We start from the raw sequence: 27,501 nt of genomic DNA, 5'->3' as shown, positions 1-27,501 counted from the left end.
CATCATTCAGAAGATATCCGGTGCGGAAATAGAAGTTAATAATAATAGTAACGTGCTAATTGTATTTATATTTATATACTTTTTCTATCGTTTTAAAATATACTTTTAAAAAATGGCAAAAGTTGCGTCAGCTCTATTTTCGGTCTTTTCGCTAAGTGCTCCGAGACCACAAATACAATTCGCTGATTCTTCAGGTTTGTCAGTGTCTGGACTACCAGGAGAAAGAGTTATAACCTTAGAGGAAGTTTCAAGGCACGATACTGACAAGGATTGTTGGGTTGTAATATATGACAGAGTTTATGACATTACGGAATTCTTAGACAAGGTAAGCTTATAAAATAGTAAAATAAGTTTGGGAAAAACCATCCTCATTCTATTTACCTTTATCAACATGCGGAGTATGCTTCCCCAATTTTATTTTTCCATTAGCTTGTATCTTGGATCATTTCATTATTGATACCTTATACAGGGTCGATTCTAGGGTTTTGAGCGCCCAAAGATGTATTTTAAATCTTGATTTCGTAGCTCATCTATATTTAACGATATGATTTTACCGACTGGGTAAATTGACTAGGAATATCAATTTAAAGCTTATCACAAGTGCCTTTTACTTTGGAATAAATATCAAATATGGATGATTAAATCCTTAATTCTTTCACAGCAAGCGCTAAGTTTGAAACTTCTTCTATAGCTTAACAAATATTTATGACTGGTGATTAAAGTTATTTGCTAATTTTGACAACCATTGGATTTTATTTGATGTATTATCCCTTTGCCGTTAGCTCTAGCTTTTACTTCAGTTGCAATATCAACTGTCTCTTCAATAGCTCTATATTTTTTAAAGGTTATTTTTGACCACAGTAACTGCCTCAGCCTAACAAGCCCAACGTGTTTAAGATAAAGATTTCAAAATTTTTGACTTTTAAATTATATACGACCTTCACAATTTCTTCCAAAACATGCCTTTTTGGACTGCCTTCAATATAAGAATAACCCAATTGTGTTACACCAACAAAATCGAAAATCTTTGGATATTATATTATATTATATTATCAATATGATAAGTGCAAGTGACTGCCAATGCTAAAGTAAGGCAATGAGCATAGCAATAAATATACAACATTTTAATATTTTTCTTTTTACATCTCTTCTGTACCAGTAAAGTTTCCTGAGATCGCTGAAGCTCTGTCAAAGCATACAGCTTCAACATCGTCAACATATATAAGGAAAAAAAGAAGTCTTTGCTGACAACGTTAGAAAACGGAGCTTTGAGGTTTATTGGGATACGCCGCAGTGAAATAAGTGTACTCTTTTAGTTTCAAGCTTTCGAAAATGTTTATTTTCATCACCAGGAAAAAGTTATTAAGATTTGTCTTTCGTGGATGTTCTTTTCGCAGGTGACAATTTTACGCACAATTTAACAATATAAAAAAATACATGGTGTAAAAGACCAAATTGACAAATTATTCTATAAACTTTTACACCATGTATTTATTAATATTTGACTCAATCAATGAGTGGTGCGTAAAATTGTCACCTGTGAGTAGAACATCCACCAAAGACAAATCTCAATAACTTTTTCCTGATGATGAAAATAAAGATTTTAGAAAGCTTGAAACTTAGTTAAAAGAAGTTTTTCCCCTCGAAAGTTAGTGTGGGTTTCACGGGTCCCGGCCTGTCACACTTGGCTACAGGCCCGTTCCTAAGGTAGTGAGCGCCTGTGTGCAGGATTTTTTGTGCGCCCCCATATTATGTTTTTAAGATACCTATATCATAACATGTTCTTGTGATATGATTGAAAATACGATATGAATGTAAAAAGAAAAATACAACGAACCATGTTTGAAAAAAGGTTTTATTTTCAAAATTAAATGAAGAAAAAAGGTCATTTTAAAACAATATTATTCTGTAAGTTAACAGTAAGAAAGAAAACACTCAATTCGCAAATTAATAAGGCATTCTGCAATATAACATGAAACAATAACGAAAAGGAGATACTCTCAATGCAAAAAAACTTTTACTATTAAATAAACTATTAAATAATACATATATACCAAGTGAAAAATAATTAAATAACAAATATTGGAATTACAACATGACACGTCGTGCTTTCACAGATGCAAGCTCATTAATCATTTCATTGTGATCAATGGCTTCACAAATTTTATTTTCAATTGAAATGACTGCCGAATCTGATAGCCTTTCTTGGCACATTGACGTTCTTAAATAATTTTTTATGAGCTTTAGCTTTGAAAAACTCCTTTCGCCAGATGCCACCGAAATTGGAAGGGTCAGGAATATTCTCAAGGCTATAAATAGATGTGGAAACAAGGATTGTAAATTTTTCTTTGTTATATAATTTAAAATATCTATGAGCGAATCCGAAATTTTGCTAGAGTCTGTGAGTGGGTTGAGAACTTTGTATGACAGAATTTCATTATGCAAATCAAGACCATCAATATCTTTGCATACGTTTCCTTCATGTTAAATTTGTAAAGTTAAATCCAAATCCATATATGATCTTTTAATCACATCAGAATCTAGATTTTGAAAATTACCCAAAAATCCAAATAAATAGTGGCACTTATCTATTCCCCCAAAGCGTCTTTGTAGGGATTGAATTGTTTTGTCCAAAATTTGAAAATAAAAACTGATCTTAAATTTTTGTTTTGGATCGAATACTGTTTCATCTGTACCTTCATACGAAAATTGAAGCTTCGTCTTTCTTTGTCTTAATAATGGAAATGTTTGCTCTACATCACTTTTTTCTGCTTCTGCTACAGCCTCATTCATGAAAATCTCGAAATGTTTGTCTGGCCTTTTTTCAGTGAAATAAATAATAAGATTTTTTATTTCTGTATGGGATTCATTTAAAGTTGTATTTAGATTCTGGACCATTTTACTTGCTATATTAACTTTTGTTAACACATCATGCCAAATTATATTAGAAAAAATGAATTTGAACGTTTTAATTTTGTCTAATAGTGACCTTGCTGAATGTTTCGTGTTCATATCTCTTGAATTATTTTCCACCAAATCATGTAAACTTTTACAAATTTCGAGGAATTGAAGCCTAAGAGGGCGAATGGCTTTGACTTTGCTTTCCCATCGTGTTTCACTTACTGATTTTAAAGTTAAGTTTGATACATTCCTTTTTAAAATGTTTCATCTGTAGGGTGAAGCAGAAAAAAAATTGAACAACTCCTGAATAATTAAAAAAAAATCTACAGTCTCATATGAAATTTTAGCTGCATTATTGACACTTAAATTAAAAGTGTGAGCTGAACAAGGCAAAAACATTGCTCTGAGATTAATTTTTAGAATTTGAGCTTGAAGGCCCACATGCTTGCTAGACGTATTCACCCCATTGTCGTAACCCTGACCTCTCATGTGATCAAGGTTTATTTCAAATTTTGATAATATTTCTTCTTTTAAAAAATTGAAGAGCCCTTTTCCTGTAGTACTTAAAACTTTGAAAAAACCCAGAAAGTGTTCTCTAATTTCGACTTCATATGGAAAACAATAAATGAAACGAATTATGACCGTCAGCTGCTCAACATGGCTAGCATCTGGATATTCGTCCAAAATAATTGAGTAATATTTTGGTGTTCTGAGCCAACTCAGAATTTCTTTCTGCATATTTCTTGACAATAAATGAATTAATTCATTTTGGAAGTGATTGCTCAGGTAATGAGGCATAGTTCGGCACAACCCTTTAGACCTTCGAATATTGCTCAGGTGTTCCATCATAATTGCTCGTAAATACTGCACAATACAAATCATTCTTTTAATGATTTTACGCCATCGCTGTTTTTCAGTTTCATAATATTTTTGTTGCTCTTTATCAATAGTACATTCTTTACTCAAACGCGGCGAGCGGCATTAGACGGCGCATCGTGTGCTGACACTAATAAAATTGTAGGGTGGTAATTTAATTAGTAATTTTGGTATTATAATAGGGAATAGCAATCGGATGAAGTGATTGCTTTAGCGCTTACCGGGAAAATACTGAACACTGACTTTTTTTTGTTTTAGAAGTGAGAATATTTTTGTAATGGTAACCAAATATTTGGCGCCCCTAAAATTTAGCGCCTGCGTGCGGGGCATTCATTGCATACCCGCCAGGAACGGCCCTGCTTGGCTATCTAACCAACAAATAGCAAAAATTACCTCTGCGAATTGCAGTCGCGATAGAACAACTCCGAGAGGAAATTTCTTCGTTTGGTAATGTCATTGAGAATCTCATCTATTATTGTCTACAAATTACGCTTTCTCGTGTTTTATATTTATAAATAGTTCATCAAACCATTGTAAATACAAATATTTAATTAAAATGCAGTTGTATTTAAAGAGTTTTTGTTAAATAATATATTAGTTATCAGTTGAAGTTACAACAGTTATAAATAATATAATCACTAATAATAATATTTTCCTTTATGTACTTTAAATAAATTTTCTGTGATGTAATAATCAGGAGATCAGTCTATCGTGGTATTCTTTTCTTATTTTTATGTACTTCTATATATGAAACTGACATTTTGATAAAATTGAATCGATCATTTCTATGCTCTACGTACGTTCAAAAGATACCGAAACTCAGATATAAATCTTGTACACTTGGAAATTAGGGTATACCTACTTGAACTTTAAATATATTATTCCGCGTTTTCAATTAGCTCTAAATTCCTTGTCGGATTTATCCTGTAGAACTTGTCTACGGAAAATTATTAAATACATGCCATTTTAATTGTAAACAAAATTTCTCTTGTTGTAAACATACACTTCGTGTCTCGCAGGCATCGTGGCTCAGTTGGTGTAGATGATGGGCGGGGTCGTTTAGGGGAGTAGGAAACACGTGAAAAATATAAACAAATAAATTGGAAGGAAAAGCAGAAATTTTCATATAAAATGACTAAATGACCAAAATACTAAATGGAAAGATTGATATAAATGTTAAAAAAAGAAACGAAAATATACTCAATGTATAGTGAGATCTAAATAAACCTTTGACAGGTACAAAGAGAGCAAAAATAATATATATATATACGAAACATGGACTATGCATTTGGAAGTTGGAATGTGAGGACGCTAAATAGACCAGGAGCTCAAACTGCACTTCTACAAGAACTAAAAAGATATAATCTTATGATCACTGCTCTTCAGGAGACAAGATGGCTGGGGAAAGGTGTCAGGGACACCAAAACGCACACAATTCTATACAGTGGCAAAGAACAAGGAATCAAAGAATGTGGAGTTGCATTTGTGGTAGATAATGTTTTTAAGTCAAAAATCATAGACTTCCAGGCAGTGAATGAAAGGATATGCAAACTAAGAATTCGCACCCACTTCTTCAACCTTACTATGATAAACATCTACTGCCCAACAGATGAACAAGAGCAACATACAAAGGAAAGCTTCTATCAACAGCTGGAGATAGTATATGACAACGCGCCAAAAAATGACATTAAGGTTATAATGGGTGATATGAATGCCAAAATAGGCAAGGAACCGCAGTTCTATGGCACAACAGGAAAACACTCACTGCACAATGAAACAAGCGAGAATGGGGAGTTTTTGATAAATTTTGCCACCAGTAAAAACATGGTTATAAGCTCCACATGCTTCCCACATAAAGACATACACAAAATGACGTGGATCTCACCAGATGGAACCACAACCAATCAAATTGACCATGTGATGATAGACAAAAGGGCAGCCAGTAGTATCTCTGATGTGAGAACACGACGAGGAGCATGCTGTGGATCAGACCATCTTTTACTGCAAACCAAATTTAGGTGCAGAGTTAACAGAGAAAGAAACGAAAGACAACAAAGAACAAACAAACTAGACCTGGAAAAACTGAAGACTCAGGAATGTAGAGAGAAGTTCGAGCAAGAAGTCACAAATGAGCTAAGGACACAAGAACTGCACTCCATAGAGAGCAAATGGAATAATATCAAAACAGCAGTGCTGACAGCAGCAGCGTCCACCGTGGGAAACAAGAAAAAGAAGAGAAGAGGAACATGGTTTGATGACGAGTGCAGGCAAGCGATAGAAGAAAGAAACAAAGCGCACAAAATGTACATAACAAGAAGAACACGGGAAAGACGAACATCATTTGAAGTCGCAAGACGAAAAGCAGACAAGATATGCAGAAACAAAAAGAGAGCTTATGAAAATGGACAAATAGAAGAAATGGAACAAAATTTCAAAAAAAACGAAATTAGAGGAGCTTACGAATACCTAAAAAAGATAAAAAGTGGATATAAACCTCAAACAAGCCTATGCAAAGATGAAAGTGGGCAAATAATCAGTGACCAACAGAAAGTCACAGAAACCTGGAAGCATTATTTTCAGACCCTACTTGGAACACAAGTAGATATGGAAGATGAAATGGGTACGAACCATGTAGAAGAGAACGAAGTTGAAGTAGAAGCTCCAACCATAGAGGAAGTTCTCGAAGCTATTAAGGCCCAGAAAAACAATAAAGCCCCGGGAGTTGACGAGATTCCAGCAGAACTGTATAAGGTAGGTGGCAACCACCTATCAAGTCATATCCACGCGCTTATCAAAGAAATATGGCAAGAAGAGAAAATACCCGACGAATGGAAGAAAAGTATAGTATGCCCAATATATAAAAAAGGAGACAAACTCCAGTGCAAAAATTACCGTGGAATTTCTCTACTATGTACAGCGTATAAAGTCCTCACGTATATTATAAACCAGCGACTCCAACCACTAGCAGAAAATATTATTGGAGAATATCAGACGGGCTTCAGACGGGGAAGATCGACAATGGATCAAATATTTACAGTCAAGCAGGTCTTGAGCAAATCGTGGGAACACGACATTGATGTTCACAACGTGTTTGTAGACTTCAAACAGGCATACGATTCAGTCAAAAGGGACAGACTATACTATATATTGGCAGAATTAGCAATACCACATAAGCTAATTAGACTCATTAAAGCCACAATGGATGAAACTCAGGCATGTGTACGAATACAAAACAACCGGACAGACTTTTTCAAAATCTCGCAGGGACTAAAGCAGGGAGATGGGCTGGCACCAACATTGTTTAACCTGGCACTGGAGTATGCGGTTAGGCAAATGCAAACTGGACGAGAAAACCTACTGACCAATAAAACGGTTCAACTGGCTGCCTACGCCGATGATATTAATATTATGAGTAGAACATCAACAGGAGCACAGGAAGCATACGCAGAGTTAAAAACACATACGAAAAGGCTAGGTCTGGAAATTAACACAGAAAAAACAAAAATAATGGTACAGACGAGAAGAAATATAATCCCACAAAACATTATGCATGAAGATGACATTGAAACGGTTGGAAAGTTTACATACCTGGGAGTAGAAATATATGCCGATGGAGCAGAGGATGGAGAAATACGAAAAAGGATAACGCAGGCAAACAAAGCTTATTTTGCCCTCTCCCATATATTTCGGTCTAAAAGTGTCCACCGAAATACAAAGATGAGAATCTATAAAACTTTAATTCGGCCAATAGCATGTTATGGCAGCGAAGCATGGGTCCTGAAAGAAACATCCAAAAACAAACTCGACACATTCGAAAGAAAAGTACTGAGGAGAATACTAGGACCTGTGAGGGAAAACGGAATCTTCAGAATTCGATATAACAACGAGCTCTATCAACTGTATAAGGAAACACCCCTGTCAGACTTCATTAGAATACAAAGATTGCAATGGGCCGGACATGTGATACGAATGGGAGAGGATAGGCTACCAAAACGAGCACTGAACGCCAGAATGCAGGGAAAGAGACCAGTTGGAAAGCCAAGAAAGCGCTGGGAAGACACAGTAAGCAGCGACGCACAAGCACTTTTAGGAGTCCGTGTATGGAGAAGAGCAGCCACAGACAGACAAGGGTGGAGGCAAAAAATAAAGGAGGCCAAGGCTCATTTTGGGCTGTAGTGCCGTAGAAGAAGAAGATATATATATATATATATATATATATATATATATATATATATATAAAGGCCTGGACAAAATTAACGCACCACTTTAATTAATCTAATATTTACAATATAAAGACAAAATAAAATTAAGTGACATTGAAATAATAATAAACACATACAAATAAGTCCAACATGACTTTATCTTGACCTTAATTTGGCATATTGTTTCTTTAAAAATTTGTTTTTGCCAGACATGCGTAAATAAGCTAGCATGACTTCAAATTGCAAAAAGAAAAAAATCAGTAAAGTAACACAATAAAATGCATCTGGGCCGACACTAATACCGTGTAGGCCCTCCTCTACTTCTTATGACTGCATTTATGCGGCGAGGCATGCTTGATATCAAATGTTCAACAAAAGCTTGCGGAATATTCTCCCATTCTTCAATAAAGGCCTCAATGAGTTGGTTGTGATTGGCAATAGGCGGTCTACGACATCGAATCTTTTTTTGAGGTACTCCCATAGATGCTGTATGGGATTCATGTACGGACTGTTAGGTGGCCACTCTAATGATGGAATATCAACATCATTTAGGTAGCCAATAACCTGTCGAGCCACATGAGGACTAGCGTTGTCTTGCGTGAATAAAAAATTAGGTCCAAGAAACGGAGCAAAAAGCATTACATGTTCGACAATAATCTTGTCTAAGTAATAATGGGCATTCATAGACCTCGTACGTATGGGGACCAACTTCGTACGAGCTTCAAAACAAATTCTCCCCTTTAAAACATTTTAGAGCCACCACCAAAAGGTACTTTAGGAGAGATATTGCAGCTGGCAAACCTTTCTCCTCGCCTTCGCCAGACACGCTCACGACCATCTGGAGCTTTTAGACTTACTCTAGTCTCATCGGAGCAAAGAAATCGTGTCCAATCATCGATGATCCAATTTTGATGCAATCTTGCAAAATTCAATCTCTGAACCCTGTGTTCTCTGGTAAGCAAAGGTTTCTTAGCCGGTTTCCTGTTGTTCAATTCTGCTTCATGTAAACGTCCTCTATCTGTTCGAGACGATATCGCGACATTTCAAACATCTGCTAGTTCATTATTTAGCAAATTGCTGGTGACTAGCCTATATCTGAGAGCACGTTGTCTCAAAAAACGATCATCAATTTGATAAGTGCAACGTTTTCGTCCTTGCCCTGGTCTTCGATGGTACGACCCTGTTTCATTATATCGCCTCACCTTGCGACTGATGCTGGAATGATGTCTTTCTAACAAACCTGCAATGTATCGCATTGAATATCCTTCATCTAGAAGAGTCTATGCTCGCACTGCCTCCTCCATTGACAAATTTCTTTGGCAGGTTCATTTTTTTTGTTTGATTTTTACGCAAATGAACTTCCAAACATGCATGTAATGAAAAATATCACAATAAAAAGCTTGTTTCTCACAATCGCTTTGCTTTAATCGGCACTTTTTATGAAAAGTTTAACTCACTTTTAGTCTAAAACGAAGTTTAATATAAATTATTGTTAAAACATGACTATTATTAGCTTACATAACAACTGTCACTGTTAAACAAAGTCCATAGGCAACTTGTCGTACAGTAAATTATCAATAAATAAAGATTATTGAGAAAAATATGAGTGGTGCGTTAATTTTGTCCAGGAGTTTATATATATATATATAAAATAAAGTTTTATTTTGAGGTTGCAGTCATTAATAGGGCAGGAAAGTAAAACTCTTTGTTCTTTAATCAAGCTTTCGCAAAATTTATTTGCTTCTTCAGGATATGCTAAAATATGGTATCAGTAAATACAACGAAATTAGAACTAAATAGCATTGTATAAAACTAGTAAAAAAAAAACTTACAACATGAGGTTAATCCATTAAATTTTCAAATTTGCAAAACATTAAAACTTAACTTATTTTAAAAATTATACAGTTATGTAAGTACAATATTCCAATTTAATTTAATTTTGTAAAAATTCATTTTGACATTGATTGTTTGATTTATGTCAGAAAGACACTCGTTTCTGTTTATTATATTTTTTGTTGTTGATAACTAGCTCTTGATTGTTATTATGGTTACGTACAAAGTGGCGCCAAATATGAATATTTAAATTTTTTGAAATTCTAATATTTATAGTCAGAAAATCTAATATTGGAAAATTATAGTATTAATTTTCGTAAGACAGAATGTAATTATAGATATTGCTTAGTTTATCAATATCAGTTTTTTTATTAACGCATTGATATTTATTTATGCATACCATTTCTAAGAATTCTCTTTTATTTAATTGACCTTAGAAATAATAAAAATACGTGTGCATTAATAGATCATGCAATTAATAAAAATCATTCATTTAATTTCAATGAAACTAATATATTAATTTCAATGAAACTAATATATTAAGACGCGAAAACCAATTAAATAAAAGAGAATTCTTAGAAATGGTATGCATAAATAAATATCAATGCGTTAATAAAAAAACTGATATTGATAAACTAAGCAATATCTATAATTACATTCTGTCTTACGAAAATTAATACTATAATTTTCCAATATTAGATTTTCTGACTATAAATATTAGAATTTCAAAAAATTTAAATATTCATATTTGGCGCCACTTTGTACGTAACCATAATAACAATCAAGAGCTAGTTATCAACAACAAAAAATATAATAAACAGAAACGAGTGTCTTTCTGACATAAATCAAACAATCAATGTCAAAATGAATTTTTACAAAATTAAATTAAATTGGAATATTGTACTTACATAACTGTATAATTTTTAAAATAAGTTAAGTTTTAATGTTTTGCAAATTTGAAAATTTAATGGATTAACCTCATGTTGTAAGTTTTTTTTTTACTAGTTTTATACAATGCTATTTAGTTCTAATTTCGTTGTATTTACTGATACCATATTTTAGCATATCCTGAAGAAGCAAATAAATTTTGCGAAAGCTTGATTAAAGAACAAAGAGTTTTACTTTCCTGCCCTATTAATGACTGCAACCTCAAAATAAAACTTTATTTTACATAACGTGTCAGTCAATAATACCTAACTACTTTATATATATATATATATATATATATATATATATATATATACAGTGTAGGTAAAAGTTTATGGTCGGTATTGACCTTACGTGAGATGGAGTGAGAAACACCTGTTTAAAAAGAGAGGTATATTAGGTCTGCCCTTTAAATATCGCCGAAAATACATGAGTGGAAATAATAGAAAAGGGGAAATTCAACGTTGCCAAGCTTATTGGTTTTATTTGACCTGTTGTCTTTTTAGCATTTGAACAATGTTCTAAGATAACAAAATTTGGGCGAAATGGATTTAAATGGCAGCTTACTGTTTTTTATTGGGAATATGCCACAATTTTACTTTACAATAAGTGTAATATAACATTTTGATTTCCACTTCCGAAATCGTTTTATATAAATAAAATTTATTAATGATTCGTATTTTAAGTACGATTTCCGAATTAAAAATCTAAACATCAAAATAAGCTTATTTTAAAGTCAGATTGTGCCTTATTTCCAATAAAAATAATTAACTGCATATAACGCCACAAACTTCATAGAAAATTATTTGGCAACATCTCGTGTCGCGTGGTCAAAGCCTCGAATCAAAGTAGGGACACAGGTAACGAGAACGAGTAGAGATGGGTCAATGCTTTTTAAATGCATTCTTTTTTTTCGAATCCTGAGAAAACTAATAAATATTTTTGAAAAATTTAAACGCTGAATGAAAGAATACATTATTACCGAGGGCCGAAAGTGCCTGAAAACTTCTATAATGTTTATTTTAATAAGTTACAGGGGTGAAAAATAGAGAAAATTTAGTGTGATTTTGAATTTCAAATATCTCATTTAAAAACACTTCTTGTTTATTCTAATAAACTTCAAAAATAAACTCTTCTTCTCTTCTCCTACTTCTTGGAGATCTTTCGATCTATTTAATTCTGAAGCTGCCTCTGGTTAATTTCCTGGAAGGTAGATTGCCAACTATACCTCCATCTTTTAAGTGGTCTTCCTGGAGGTCTTGAACCGGGCGGGTTATTTTCTAGGGCAATTTTTGGGAGACTATTCTCATCTATTCGTCTTACATCACTGTATCACATCCTTTTACGCTGCCTTCCCCATCTTACAATATCTTGAATTTTGCACTGCTCTCTAACGTTTGATTTTGATTTGATTTTGAACATGTGTTCACATTTACAATACTTTATGAATATAGTGGTTAAGTTAGGATATACATGGCGATGGTTTTTCCACCATTGTAATGGACTCTTGATACAGGTGTACGTTTAGATGAGTCATGTCCAATTAATTACACCATGGACTTAAATCATCTTTATCGGTTTCTTTTTCTTGTACTGGTTGATTTTCAATAGTACAATCTTCTTTTTCTTTTTTTATAGAAATAACCAGCTTCTTAACTCTTTCTTTTGTTTTTTTTTCTATATTTTTATCAGAAAATCCCTGCACTTTAAATCGTGAATCCATAAATGTACATAGTGCCACTCTGTTCTATCTCTCTAAATCTTTTTGCTAAACCCGATATTAGTAATTGTACTACGTCGGATACTATGGATGTAAGGTTACCGTTTGCTAAAATTTTATTGCAAGATTCTTGCAGGCAGCGTACCATAACAATCACTGAACTACCCTTCAAGTATTTTTGGCCACTCATTGTACTTGTTATTTCTTTAAAAGGCCTTAAAATTTGGGAAAGTTGAGAACAAATAATCCAGTCTTCATTATTTAGATTTGGTCTAAGTCTAAGTCTGTATTAACTAATATCAATGTGGAACGGATTGCCTCTTTTAATTCGGTCATTCTTTTTAACATGTAATAGGTGAAGTTCTACCTAGTTTCCACGTCTTGGATTGGCCGTTTGGAAACTTTGTTATGTTGTAATTGATACCTTATAAGCCTTTCTGAAGATTAGGTACTTTTTTTGAAATGTATTTCTGCCGAATTGTCGAAAAAAGACTTTTTATTTTATCTATTTGTACACGACAGCATTCAAGTGCGTCCTCCACCAATAAATTTAACGTATGAGCAAAACAATTTAAATGTTTTCATTCCAAAACATCTTTAATAGCTTTGATCATATTTGAGGCATTATCAGTTACTGCAAAATTTACTTTTCGTTTTAGACCCCACTGATAATAATTTCACTAATTTCAAAAGCGATGTTTTCTGAATTATCGTTTCCAGAAAAATGACAGCAGCCTAATAAAACCGTTTTAAATTCTAAATTTTCGGTTAAATATTGTTCTGTTAATGCGATATAACTCTCAGTTACTCCATGTCCAGAGGCCAGTAGTAATACAGATATTTTCTACTTCTTTAACAACTTGTGATATAATAATTTGCTCAGTTTTGATATAACATTCCTGAAGTAATGAACCTGACGTAATGAACAAGTTTTTCTTGTTGGCGGTTTATATCCAGGAATCCACCCTGCAAACTTTTTAAAAGCTCGTTCTTCAACTATGAAAAACGGATGAAACGAGTCTTTGCATAGGTTTAGTAAATCCATATCTATTTGTTTCTTTTGTTCTAAACTAAACGCTTGGGTGGCGGTGGCAGTATGTCAGTACTTGTAGTAGAAGTAGTCGAAACGGACAGAAATGCGTCAGGAGAAGTTTCAATCATTGCAATATTCAGAAAGTGGACCAAAAAAGCTGCATCTTTTACAAATGTGCATTTTTTGAAAATGAAATTATTATTCTTATACTAGGTCAATAATTTTGACTAAGAAAAATAATTCTTAATTAAATATTTACAATAACTAAATCCTTTAACGAACTATCAATAAAGATTTGAATCGAAAATGCAGATCAATCGTAAATCGAAACTCATTCATTAATAAGAATACCTAGTTATAAAAAACAAAGGAAAGAGTTAAGAAGCTGGTTATTTCTATAAAAAAAGAAAAAGAAGATTGTACTAGTGACAATCAACCAGTACAAGAAAAAGAAACTGATAAAGATGACTTAAGTCCATGGTGTATTTTTGATGAATTAATTGGACATGACTCATCTAAACATACACCTGTATCGAGAGATAAAAGAAGTCGACATGTATTTGTCTGATGATATTACCCACAAAAAATTTCGAACGGAGATTGGAACTGTCCATTACAGTAGCGGAAAAACCATCGCCATGTATATCCTAACTTAACCACTATATTCATAAAATATTGTAATATTGTAACAAAATCTGTTCTTTGTGAACACATATTCAAAACCTAGTTTAATTTTAAATAAAAGAAGAACACGTTTAACAAGAAAAGTGGAAAAACTTGTGTTTTTAAAATGTCAATTTAGACGATTCGCGGTTTAATAATGTGTAATGTAAATGATAGTACTATTTGTATTGTTTAATTTATTTTTCAAGTTATAATAAATATATCCTTCGTTAGTTTCTTTCAATATAATAGCCAATATGTTTGTTTGTGTACTCGATTATTTGAGACTACTGCTAAACAATCAACTAGTTACAGTTTACGAAAAACGGTTCCGATAAAAATGTCAACGACCCACCTCTAGTTTCATGGGTATATTAGGATCGGAAGCAGAGATATGTAAAATATCTCTGATCGGAACTAATCGTCTCACTAATGGCCAATGGGTGTCAATAAGAAATATGGAATATGATTTTATATCTGTGTTAGATATGCTGTTAAATTTTACCATACCGACCATAAACTTTTACCTACACTGTATATATATATATATATATATAATTCACTATATAAAAGATGTGTGTGTGTCTCCGTAAAGTATGGAATAAATTCGATATTTCCTAAATGAAAAGCCTTTTTAAAAAAATCTAAAACACAAAAATTTTTAAGTTTAATGTTCTACATTTTACAATAAAATTTCATTATACAAGGTGATACACATTAAGGTGATGACGTCATCGGCTCTTTTTTAAATGTAACACCCTGTATTTTAGGACATTTTTATATCGATAAAAATGAGCTGATTCCAAAAAAGTATAATACTGGGGGTCTAACGGATATAACTTGAAAGATATGCGCTTAGAAAATTTTATTTTTTATTGATTTCTAACATTAATAAATTAAAAATAAATTATAATAAATAACTTGAAAGTAATCCAGTAATTAATACATGACTTTATCTTAAATAACCCCTGTTTTGTTTGACAGTAACCCAAACGGTGTAAATATTCTTGTAGAACCTTTTTTATTGTTTCTTGAGAAATATTGTTTATTTCTTTACGAATTCTTGTTTTTAAGTCTTCAATATTTGTAGGTTTCGTTTTATAAACAACATTCTTCACATGGCCCCCCTTAAAATAATCCAAAGAATTGAGGTCTGGCGACCTCGCTGACCATTCAATATGTCCACGTCTTCCAATCCACTTGTTTGGAAAAAATTCGTTTAGGTACCTTCAAACGTCTACAGCATATTGCGGAGGCGCACCATCCTGTTGAAACCATAAAGTTTCATCAAAACCTCCAGGATTATTTCTACTGAGGAATAAATTAACTAAAGTGGTACGAGATACCCCCTTAAAAACTGAAAGTATGCTGGCCCGTTTAAATTACCTTCGAAAAAGTAGGGTCCATTATTGGTATTGTTGACGGTTGACCTCGCCATTTAATGTGAATGTAGCCTCATCAGAAAAAATAATATTTTGAACCAAGAGAGGGTTTCGGTGACAGTTATCCATCATTTTTTCGCAAAATTTTATTCTTTTATCTGGATCGTCCTCGTTTGATTCCTGCATCTAAAGGAGTGACATTTTTCATGTTTTATTACTTTGTGTACCGTTGTTTTGCAAACATCAAGATCACGACTAACCAGTTTCTCGAAATTTCTTTTCAATCTTACTTACTGTTGACTGCGTTATAGGTTTTTCTGGATATTTATCATTAAATAAATTACACACTTCCATCTGAGTTCGCGATTTGTCTCCATACCCAATCATCATGAGTATTTCAATTCTTTGCTTTACACTCAAAGTTATTTCTACTTTAAATTATTTCTAAGCAATAATACAGAACATTCACGAACTAATACAATTATTGTACTTAATTGTTATTGAACGTTACTAAAAATAATTACATTTCACTAAAAACTAGTAGTAGACTACTTTTTTGCAATTGATAATAAATAATTTATTTTCTAAGCGCATATCTTTCAAATTATATCAATTAGACCCCTTGTATTTTACTTTTTTGGAATCAGCTCACTTTTATCGATCTAAAAATGTCATAAAATATAGGGTGTTTATAATGAAATTTTGTTGTAGAATGTAGAACATTAACCTTAAAAATCGGCGTGTTTTAGATTTTTTTAAAAAGGCTTTTCATTTAGGAAATATCTAATTTATTCCATACTTTACGGACACACTGTATGTATTTAATACCGTAGTAGTGACGAATAGCTAAGTCCAATCTTCCATGCTTTACACTAGGATACTCCATACATAAAATTTTATTATGTGGCATCGTAGAATTAGAAGATGATTTTTAGCGGTAAGAAATTGCCACATTTTTAAAACGATGGTTGTGCGCTGTTCAAGCTCTTCGTAAATTCTTTTTCTTCTTGTTCTGTTTCCTTTTAAGTTAAAGAGTTGGGGTAGACTATGCCGTAGTCGGAGTATTTCCTCCTTATTCTTAAGTTATCTATTCGGTAATTGATGGATTTTAAATCTACTACAGCTTTTGTATGGTCCCAACAATAACACCGACTCCAAAGTTGATTTATAAGATAGATAGGCGAGATAGATGGTTTGTAAGCATCAGCTGATTTTATTTATTGTCGTCTCAAACGCAACCGAATATGGAATGCGTCCGTCCGGTTAGCCACTCGTCCAAACAACCACTTTACCTAAAATATTTTGCCATCTTTAACACATATATTATTTTTTAGCGATATTAATCATTAATTATCAATTTTTATCTTAAAATAAATATGTCTTGATCATCCGCATAATAAATATGTTATAGCATGATTATCTTGATCACGAATAATGTACATTCTATATCAGTTAGTATTAGTTTTATATAAATGCATTTATCAGGATCTAGTAGCTTTTAAACTACAATAATTATGTTTTCTAGCATCCCGGAGGTAGCGAACTTTTACTGGAATACGCCGGAAGGGAAGCGAGCGGTGCGTTTAGAGGATCCGGCCACAGCGATGCAGCGATAAAACTTCTCGACAAGTACTTCATAGGAGAACTGCCCATACACGAAAGAATTTTTCGAAAACAAGGCGGGTTGATGCTGAGTAATATACCGGAGTAAAATATATCACTATTGGATTATATTCATGTATATTAACGAAACTAGATAAATTTGGATAAGTATTATCAGGGAAATAAGATCAAGTAGGTTGATTTATGGATCCAAGTAGAAGGCATAGTCATTGTTGGATGGTTAGAATGGCAAGTTTTATATATATTTTAAAAATATGTAATTGGTCAATATCAACAGATTCTTTATCAGTCAGAAAGTAGCTTTTATTGTATAGAGCACTAACCACCCATTTCACAGCTTCAAATTTTGTGATAGAATACAAATATATTAATCATAGGTCAAATAGGCTTGACATTGACATGATATTGATAAACTTTTCTTTTCATATTTCTTCTGTTAAAACTTTTAACATAGTTTTTTATATTTGAATCAGTATAAAATTAATTTATATATTATTTTCTGGTTGTGAGACGTATATTGTTATTACTAATTTATTTCATTTTATTTTTAAGTTAGTGCTTATTATTGATTTAATATTTATTATGCGTTATCCGTCAAAATAAACAGTACCTATCAAAATATAGGGCGCTGAGGAATTGTTCACTTATGTTATATTTATATTTAGCATACTGCTCATACATGTTCACCTTAAAATTAGTTTTATTATACATCCAAATTTGTCTATCGCCGGACAATGTCTACTCTACCGTTCTTTCTGTTATTGACAATTCGTATTGATGCTTTATTTACTGGCAGCACGCCCATTAATTAAAAAGGCTTAACTTTTTCATTCTGATAATAAGATAATTTTGACTATGAGTCTGCAATGAATAATAATTAAAATTCAGTCGACTTTGAAAACAACCAAAAACTAGTCTGGCTAATTGTCTCTGTCAAAGCCATTAATCAGGAAATAAAAAAGAATTATTGGACCATTTTCTTTGAATACGTTGTTTAGTTTGCCACATGCTGCCCATCCTTAAGCATTTTTTCTCGACAGTTTACACGATTGATTATCTTTACCTACATATTTTTATCTTATGATCCAGATACATGTAGTTGTCTACTGTTTCTATATGCATGCCTTCTAGTTACAGTGATTCGCTCTGTATTAAATACTTACGTTAACATTTCAGTGTTTTCGTTGCTAATTTGTAAGACTACTTCTCGAGTTACTTATTATAATTCTTGCCGCCTTTTCTGAGCTTATATTAGATTGTCAACTGCAAATCGCAACTGATTTAGCAGTTCTCCTTAAGTTTTCAAACATTTAGCTTCCCATTCTAACATTCGGAATGTATTATGCAACACAGCGTTAAATAAGTTTGGAGACATATTATCTCCTTTTACCTGCTATATTATCTTTTAAGTCGTATTTCTGAGTCTACTACTGAGTCTAGGTATGGAGGTCTATTACTATAGTGACATTGTTGGATAACACTGGAATCTCTTACAACTCTTAGGATTTTTACAAAATGCACTGCTAAAAGTCAATCCAAAAACTTTAGAAAATAAAATAAAAATTTGATTTTCTAACAAACAAATTCTAAGGATCGATTTTGAACGTTGCTTTGGTATAGGCCATTCCAAAGTTCAACCAGAAGTTGCTCCAAATCCTCTAAGTTATTTGGCCGGTTTGAGTTCGTAGTTGCTTCCCAAGTATACCTCATAAATGTTCTATGGGATTAAAATCGGAACTACGTGCTGGCCAGCCCGCTGTTTCAATGTCAACTTCTTTCGAACCAATCGCGCTGCAGGAGATCTAGCATTATCGTGGATTTGGTAAAAAATTTTGGCCAATATAAAGGGCAAACGGCACTACATGACGGTAAAGAATGTCCAATTATGTCCAATATGTAGTTCTTAGCAGTAAAAATTTGCATAAGCTGTCAATAAAATACCCCATACCATATGCGAGCCTACACCAAATAATGCATATTTGGCCTTCTAAATACACAAACTCTTGTTTACTATCACTTGTTTACAGTTGTCTATACACTTGTCTATTAGAGGCTTCCTGCCAGAATTTAACCGTACTCTGCGATGATCTCTGGTTAACGCTGGACTTCGGGCATTAATTCGAGGATGCTTCTAGAAGAAGTTTTCGAACTGTTTCCAGGCTTATTTGGATGCCCCTTGAGTTTTAAAGCTCTTGCAGCTGTTGAGTTGTTACAAATCGTTGTCTTAAAGCGAAAAGCTTCAACAAACGCTATCTTAAGCGGAGCTCGTGCCACTGTTTCTGCCTTTCGCAACTCGTCTGGTATTCTTACCAGTCACACTGTATCGTTCAACTATTCAGGATAGTGTTGTAAGGAAAACAGCAAATCTTTCATCCATTCGGCGATAACTCCAATCTTCGTCATGTAATACAACAGCTTGGATATATTCCTCAGATGTTATACTTCTGGATTCTCGTAGAATCTTAACAGTTTTAAAAAAACTATTTCGAAACGTAAAAATCATACCTTAAACTGATTTAAAAGTCGATTTACCATTAGCGGAGTTAAAAAAAAATACTGACAAATTTAAAATTCAACAGCGAAAAGTTGACAGCGCCGGCGCCGTTTAAAATGTCTTTTCTTGTTAAAAGGAAAATTTACAGGGAACTTTCAAAATATAGTAAAACATTGTACAATTTTTTTAACTTGACGATAATTTTCTAAAAGTATCAAGTGTATATTTAATAGTATGCAGACTCATTAAAATAATTAGTTTGTAACAAATAGTTTGCAGTTTATTTTGACGAATACGGTAGATGGCATAATTAAAAGGGAAAATTTAAAGATATATTCCCAGCAATTATTATTTCTTTAATTTATTTAAATAATTTAATATTCTAGAGGTATGTAGCATTTTTTATTATTAGGTAAAATCATTTCTACCTCATTTAATGTAATTTACGCAATATTTTCAAATCTCACAAAAATGTATTTTTCGTACGTTTTCAAAACTTCAATTTATGTCTGTTCAATACGTTTTCTGTCAAATTAGCTTTTGAGATTTCATAATCTAACTTTCATTAACAAACACAAGCAAAAAGAAAGTGAAATTAAAACGATATTAAAATGAAAAAGAATAATAATATAAAAAAAGAAGAAAAAGCATTTGAATATTGCTACAAGAAGAAAGTGAATATTTGAAACGCTTAAATGAATATTTGAAACAAGAAACTACGAAGGCACACGAAAACAAAAAAATACCTATATAAAAAGCTAGAATCGATGGTAAACTTTTGCATACACAATAATAAAACAAAAGAATAGAACAGCAAAATTCTACCCACTTATGACAGTATTTTATGATACTTGTTATTGATGCAGCACTGAGAATATGTAGTATAACACTAGCAGTTATATCTACGTATATCAGAGTACCGTACCTTCTCACGTACCTTCTACTATAAGAGTACAGTGCCTAAAATAGGCGTGGGTAACTTCCACGACTATTTGCCGATACAGATACACATTATAAGAGTACCATAGATGAATAATTCTATGACGCCGCTTGAAAGCTACCTGAAACTTATAAATGTCTCAAATAAAGAAGAAGGCTAATTAAAAATAGGTTGAAACCAATGAGATATGGAAAGAAACACACAGTAAAATAAGCAGAAATAAATAAACTCATTAGAACGAAAATTGAACAAGACAGCAATCATTAGCTCGATATTAGCAAAAATATCGAGCTAATGATTGGGTCATATAAATAAAAATATAGGAGGTGTATGTTTAAAAATAAAAACATTGAATAATAGAAAAACTAAGCTTCCTATGCTTTTCAGCAAGCATCAAATCGTCTAGGTACAGAAACAGTTACGAAAAAAGTGAGTTTATTTTGGAAATATTCCGTCTAATCAACTCTCACTAATTCAAAATTGGCGTGGTGTGAATAAATGATAGTGAATTGATGTCAGAAGTATTTGTACACGTATTTTTAATTTATTTATAGTTAACTTACAAAACCACAAGCAAATTAAAAAGGAGTTAAATCTAATAATGCACATATTTACGCTACATTAATGGTGACGTAATATTTTACTCCCTTTTCTTCTTTACTACAGCGATTAGTATTTGCCTGTTTCCTCTACACCAGGCTATTATGGTCATAGTTCAAAATCTTCCTACATTTTCTTGCCTTTTGGATTACGATTTTAGATTTTTTTTTGGACAGTTTTTTGTTTTCAAATTGATATAAGGTTGAATGCTCGAATAAATGAACTTTGAAAATTAAAGGCAGATATCGAGCACAGTTTTATTAATAAAATCTTGCCCATGTTTTTGTTTTCAATCCTGTGAATATGTTTATCTCCATTTATTTTTATAATCACCTATCTTGTCGTTTATAACGTATATATTTATCTCATTACGTACATCTTTATTTCTTAACTCTTGGTCACTCGCGCGGTTTTTTCACTTCGCGAGCAGTCGCGGTGTGCTGTGGCCTCCCTATAAATTAAAATCAGGTTTTCAAAGAAATGGTAGCTTTAAGTCTAATTTTAAAAATATTTTATTGTGTTATATATGAACTAATTAAATAAAAAACAAATAATTGAAAAAGAAAATTTAATTAGGAACTATTAAACGTTACAAAGACGTTACTTTTAACGAAAAAATTTGGTCATTCTACAAGAAACTCAAATATTTTAAAAAATTAGTACTGATATCACAAACTCTTCGAAAATCATATAATAAAGAACTTTCTAACTAATTAAAAGAAATAAAACTTAATTTTCACTACAATAAGTGCAAATAAAGTTCATAATATGTTTCTGACACATAGTTTGTTTGCAAAAATTGCAGTGACTTATTGTTTTTATATCTTTAGAGCGAGGACAAACAGTACATCGTTGCTTTTTTGTTGGTGACAATCCTTCAGAACTAGGCCCTGGGACATTCAGTATCTTTTTGAGTGAATCTTTTTTAATTTGCTCATGAACTGTACACAAGCCCACAGATTTCAAGGTCTCTGATCTTCTCATATTTCGTTGCGGTAGGTTTTTATGGCAGTTGTAAATGATGAAGCCATTAATACCAAAAGTCTCTAAAATATGAAAAAAAAAATCAATGATCAGCGTGAACAGATCCTGGAAATACTATAGTTGCCACTCATTTGATCAGGTGTATTTACACCGCTTTCATGGTAAAACATCACTATTTCTGATTTTTGTTCATTTGTGGTAGTTGTCATAATATTGTCATTATTATCGTGTAATGTAGATATCAATAACACATTTTTAAATGTGTAAAAATAAACTATTATCTAATCTAAAGTATTTCTATAGGTTGACCAAATCCACTTTGTCTCTGGCCTTAAGTGCAGTTTTTTTTGATGGGTCAGGGTAGGTAGTCAATTTTTTCTGTTTTGGTTGCTTCAGCTTATCTTTTCTATCAGCAGTGAGACAATATTTTCTGTTTTTTTTTGCCATGCCCTCTTTTCGTGATATGTGCATATTACGACTAAAGTGAAATTGTATTAGAGTCATAGTCATAATACAAATAGACTGGCTGCTGCACTACAATTGCGTTGCCCCTGTGCGACAGAGAAAACTGACGGAAAGCGGTTCCTGCATCTCATTCTAATTTGCCAGGTTTATCGACCAAATGACCAATGAAAAGGTCACGTGGTCGATAAACCCAGCCCATTAGAAAGATGTGCAGGGACTGCTTTGCCTCAGTTTTCTCTGTCGCACTGGGGAAACATGACGATATTGCAGTCATATTTGTATTATATGTCTACGATTAGAGTATGTTTGGAATGAGGATAACCTCAAATTATGATATTGTGATCTCACATTATTGTGGCGTACTTACCTGGAAAGCCATTTGGTTTGAATTTTTATTCAATTTAATAAACAAAATGAAAAGTTTTCCTTCCCATTTAAAAGTATAAATATGCATGATGCATGGATATTTTTTAGATTTTTGATTGATTTGTTGATTAAACGTAGAAAGTCTCTCAATGTGAACACTTTTTAATTTGCTTTTAGTATATATGTATAACAATTATTATGCTCAGGTAAATACTGTATTATTAGTTTAATATGTTAGAATGATATAGCATGCAGCAAATGATGAACGGGAAAATAATTCAAATAAACGGTCTAAGTGACAGGCAAATGTTTAAAGGCCAGGTTCTTCCAAACATTTTTCAAAAAATCGAAATTTTTATATAAAAAAGTGCTAGAAAATACTCTTGGAAATAGTATAGAATTATTCCAGAAGGTCCGCTGGACCGAGAAGTAGGTAGAGAAAAGGTGAAAGCGGTACGCGCCAAGCGGTAAATAGGCTTTTCTCGAAACCACATTTTTTCAACTTATTTTACTCTTTAGATGTATCTCTATGTTCGGTACTACAACCAAAATTATTCAGTGTTATTTAAAAAAGTTATAAACAATTAAAAATCCAAAAAATATGACACTTTTTTGTTTTTTGCTTTCAAATGATTCGTTTCCAAGAAATTATGACACTCACCAACACATTGGACGAGTTTGAGCAGTCATTTTCAGAGCCGTCTTAAAAAAAATTATTTAGTTTAATGTATGTACTTTCACCTATAAAAAGTTCGATTTTGAAATATCTTTTGTAATATAAATTAAATTTATTTAAAAAAAAACATGTTTTCTGGAGGAATCTAGTCTTAAAAACATAAACAACATACCAGCCATTAAAGAACATTAGCATTAAATTATGGACGAATACTATTTCGACGAAATTTGTGTTTGATTATTTTTAAAATGCCCTTCGTAATTTGCAGTAGTCTATATCAATTATTTATAAAAAGTACACCCTATTTGGATATCCAATCTGGATGCTGGAAATATTATATTTTCCTAATAATCATTTTCAGTATTAAAATTTTTAAATTGGTATTGATTGTATAAAAAGTATTTTTAATTTTAATTTATTTTAGCAGCTATTAGGCCAAACATTAAACATGATGCAACAAATATATATTTTACGAATAATTCATAAATATGTAAATAAGAGTAAAAATAAATGTTATTAAATATAATATGTCGTCATTTTTGTTAGTTAGGCTTTAAGTAGTTAGGCAACCGAATGAAACGTGGCTATGTGCACATAGGCCAAAAAGGTCATATGAAAATATAGAAGAATGAATTGGAAACAAATAATAAATATAACAGAGAAATATATCATCCACTTCGAAGCCATTAAATATATATATATATATATACTCAGTGACATTAGAAGTGTTACACCCAGAAGGAGTAATTTCTTGAACTTAATTTTTTGGCAACAGAATGACTATATCTAAAACATGCTATGATAACAATACCAATGGTTTATCGCTTCTACTTTTTGTAAAAATAAAGTTTTATCTTCTAAATTTTTTTGTGAGAGACCGACTTGTGAAAACCGGTTCGTATAGAAATTTTTAGTTATTGTTCCTCAGTCTAATTGTATTCAGTTTAAGCAAATGCATCGAGTTCGAATAAACCATAATTACCACTATTTTAGCGATTTTGACAGGGGTAGAATTATTGCGTATAAAGATATGGGTTTGTCGTATCGCGAAATTGGCCGTCGTGTTAATTGTACGGCAATGACGGCTATGCGTGTCTGTCGTGTGTGGACAAACTAAGGTAGAGGAACACGAAGGAGACCAACTGGTCAACCAAGGCATACCATAGAGCATCAAGATAGGCGCTTTAGATTACCGGCTCTGCGAGACCGTTTTGCTACTGCGCGTTAAATTGCTGACCAATGGTTTGAAGTAGTAGGTAGACCTGTTAGTATGCGTACACTATACCGTCGTATTCGAGCCTTTGGACTGGTTTCATTCCGCCCATGACTAGTGTTTCCTTAGACTGCGGACCACGGTCATCAACGTTTCAATTGGTGCAGAGAACGGCAGCATTGGGTAGCAGAATGGCGTAATGTAGCATTCAGCGATGAATCACGATTCTGTTTAGGAATGCATAATGGTCGTAGGATGGTAAGACGCCGTCGTGGAGAATGACGAGATATCGGGTTTGCTGTTGAGAGGAATGTATACAGGACAGTTGGAGTAATGGTTTGGGGGGCTATTGCCTATGGTAACCGATCACCATTTGTGTTTATTCGAGGCAATATCACAGCTGCGCGTTATGTTGAAGACATCTTACAAACCAGTTTACTGCCTTATCTCGACGGCCGTCGAGACGTCCTTTTTCAGCAACACAACGTGCGTCCCCATATTGCTCATCAAACTATGGACTTTTCCAAGAAGCTGGCGTTAATATGTTGCCATGGCCGCCCCGTGTTCCGGATTTAAATCCTATCGAACATGTATGGGATATGATGGGAAGGAGACTGTCCACTTTGCACCATCCTGCACAGACTCTGGCACAGTTAATACATGAAGTTTAAGTTACTTGAAACGAGGTGCCACAAGCAGACATTGAACATCTCATTTTGTCCATGCCTAGACGTATACAGGAGTGTATTCAGCTACGGGGTCGCCAAACACATTATTAATTTTTTTTTGATTACTTGTTAATAAAAATTCTTGACAACGTTATCGTTTCATTCTTGATGTAAATCTACCATGTTGCCAAAAAATTAAGTTCAAGAAATTATTCCTTCTGGGTGTAACACTTCTAATGTCACTGAGTATATATATATATATATACAAAACCACCAGTTTATTAGGGCTGCAGCAGAAGGTTGGCCGAGATGTTAGAGAAACACTCTTTTGACTTTTTGTCGAGCTTTCGGAATGGTTTTATTCCTTTTTCAAGATACTGTAATATAAATAAAAAAATGTGTAAATATTTACAAAATATCACAATTCGTCAGTAAACTTACTAGTCGTTGAGATTATTTAAAATAAACTTTGACACTCAACATTAATAACACAAATATAAAATATAATAATATTTTATATTTTAAAACATTTGGTCAGGAGAGTAAAACTTAGTTTATTTCATGTTTTGATAGTATCTTTTAACTCTGATACATAGATAACAGAAAGAAAAAAAAACAATGTGATTAAAGTGTAATTAGTTGTTCTTATTATTGTATTTATTTTCAAGAAACAAGAGGTCCATATTTAGGTAGTTTTGATTTTTAGTTATTAAACCTGCCTTAATGGTATGCAACCAGTTATGCATACAATAATATGTAGAAGTTAATATTTATTTTATTTTTGATGTTTTTCCAGTAAATAACAATAAATGTTGCTCAATTTATCTATGTCAGACTTTTTATTAATGCAAGATGTACTATATTTTATGAAACACATTTCCAAGAAAACACCTTTTGCATGGTTTTTTTCTTTTGCCAAAATACAGAAATCTTCGAAATTGAACTCATGTTTCAGAGTTATTGCATGTTCTGTGAGTGCACATGCATTTATTTTGTTGGTTTTTATGTCACTACGATGTGAGATCACCCTACTGTGGAAATTACGAGATGACTCTCCGATGTAAACGTTGTTGCAATTGGCACACGGTATAGAATAAACAACATTCGATGACTCCTGTATTGTGAAAGGATCTTTTGTCTTTGTGTATAACTTCGATGCCGTTTTTACATTCTTAGTTGTAATTTTCAAGCCATTAACATTTTTGAAAAAGATGTGAAAGAATGAGTTAGCTCTCCTTAGAGTTAAAAGTGTTAACTTAATTAAGAGTTAAAACACACCATCAAAAGATGTCATGAAATAAACTAAGTTTTACTATCCTTACCTAAATTTTAGAATGTATTTTGTCCATTATTATATTTTATAGTTGTGTTATTAATGTTGAGTGTCAAAGTTTATTGTAAATAATCTCAACGACTATGTCTTGAAAAAGGAATAAAACAATTCCGAAAGCTAGACAATAAGTCAAAAGAGTGTTTCTCTAACATCTCGGCCAACCTTCTGACTTCAGCCCTAATAAACTGGTTGTTTGTATATATGTTGTATATATATATATATATATATATATATATATATATATATATATATATATATATATATATATATATACCTACAGCTCCGTAAATAAGGTTCAAGAGGTCGCCCAGGCCAATTTTTTTTAAACAAATTGTAACAATCAATTTTTTCGGTTCGAAAGAAGTCTTGAACTTGGATTTAGGCACTTGATGATTTAAATAATATTTTTTTACTTGTGTTTTTGAGCTCGAAACTTGATAACTCGAAAACAATCAACTTTAGAGAAAACTTACAACATATCTTTTTTTATCATAATGATCTAAAAAACCCATACAAATATAATACAAATCTGACTGCGTTTCCTCAGTCCAACAGAGGAAACTGACGCAAAGCATTGCTTGCGTCGCTTTCTAATGAGCCGG

At 32.6% G+C, this 27,501-nt stretch overlaps 1 protein-coding gene across 1 annotated transcript; it reads left to right on the top strand.

Annotated features, from left to right (window-relative positions):
* Positions 1-24,191, top strand: LOC140445303 (cytochrome b5-like). The gene is made up of 2 exons (XM_072537254.1): positions 1-325; positions 17,063-24,191. The coding sequence occupies exons 1-2, from the start codon at positions 113-115 to the stop codon at positions 17,246-17,248; spliced, it is 399 nt and encodes a 132-aa protein (XP_072393355.1). The 5' UTR covers positions 1-112; the 3' UTR covers positions 17,249-24,191.
* Positions 24,192-27,501: the final 3,310 nt, after the last annotated feature.

The sequence above is a fragment of the Diabrotica undecimpunctata genome, chromosome 7 (genome assembly GCF_040954645.1).
Source record: "Diabrotica undecimpunctata isolate CICGRU chromosome 7, icDiaUnde3, whole genome shotgun sequence".
Lineage (NCBI taxonomy): Eukaryota > Metazoa > Arthropoda > Insecta > Coleoptera > Chrysomelidae > Diabrotica > Diabrotica undecimpunctata.
This window is presented reverse-complemented; position numbering and strand designations above follow the sequence as displayed.

Bases quoted from the DNA above. Each gene is read 5' to 3' on its own strand.
- LOC140445303 (XM_072537254.1), top strand. From the start codon at position 113: ATGGCAAAAGTTGCGTCAGCTCTATTTTCGGTCTTTTCGCTAAGTGCT. The intron at 326-17,062 runs GTAAGCTTATAA...TATGTTTTCTAG, and splicing joins TTACGGAATTCTTAGACAAG to CATCCCGGAGGTAGCGAACT.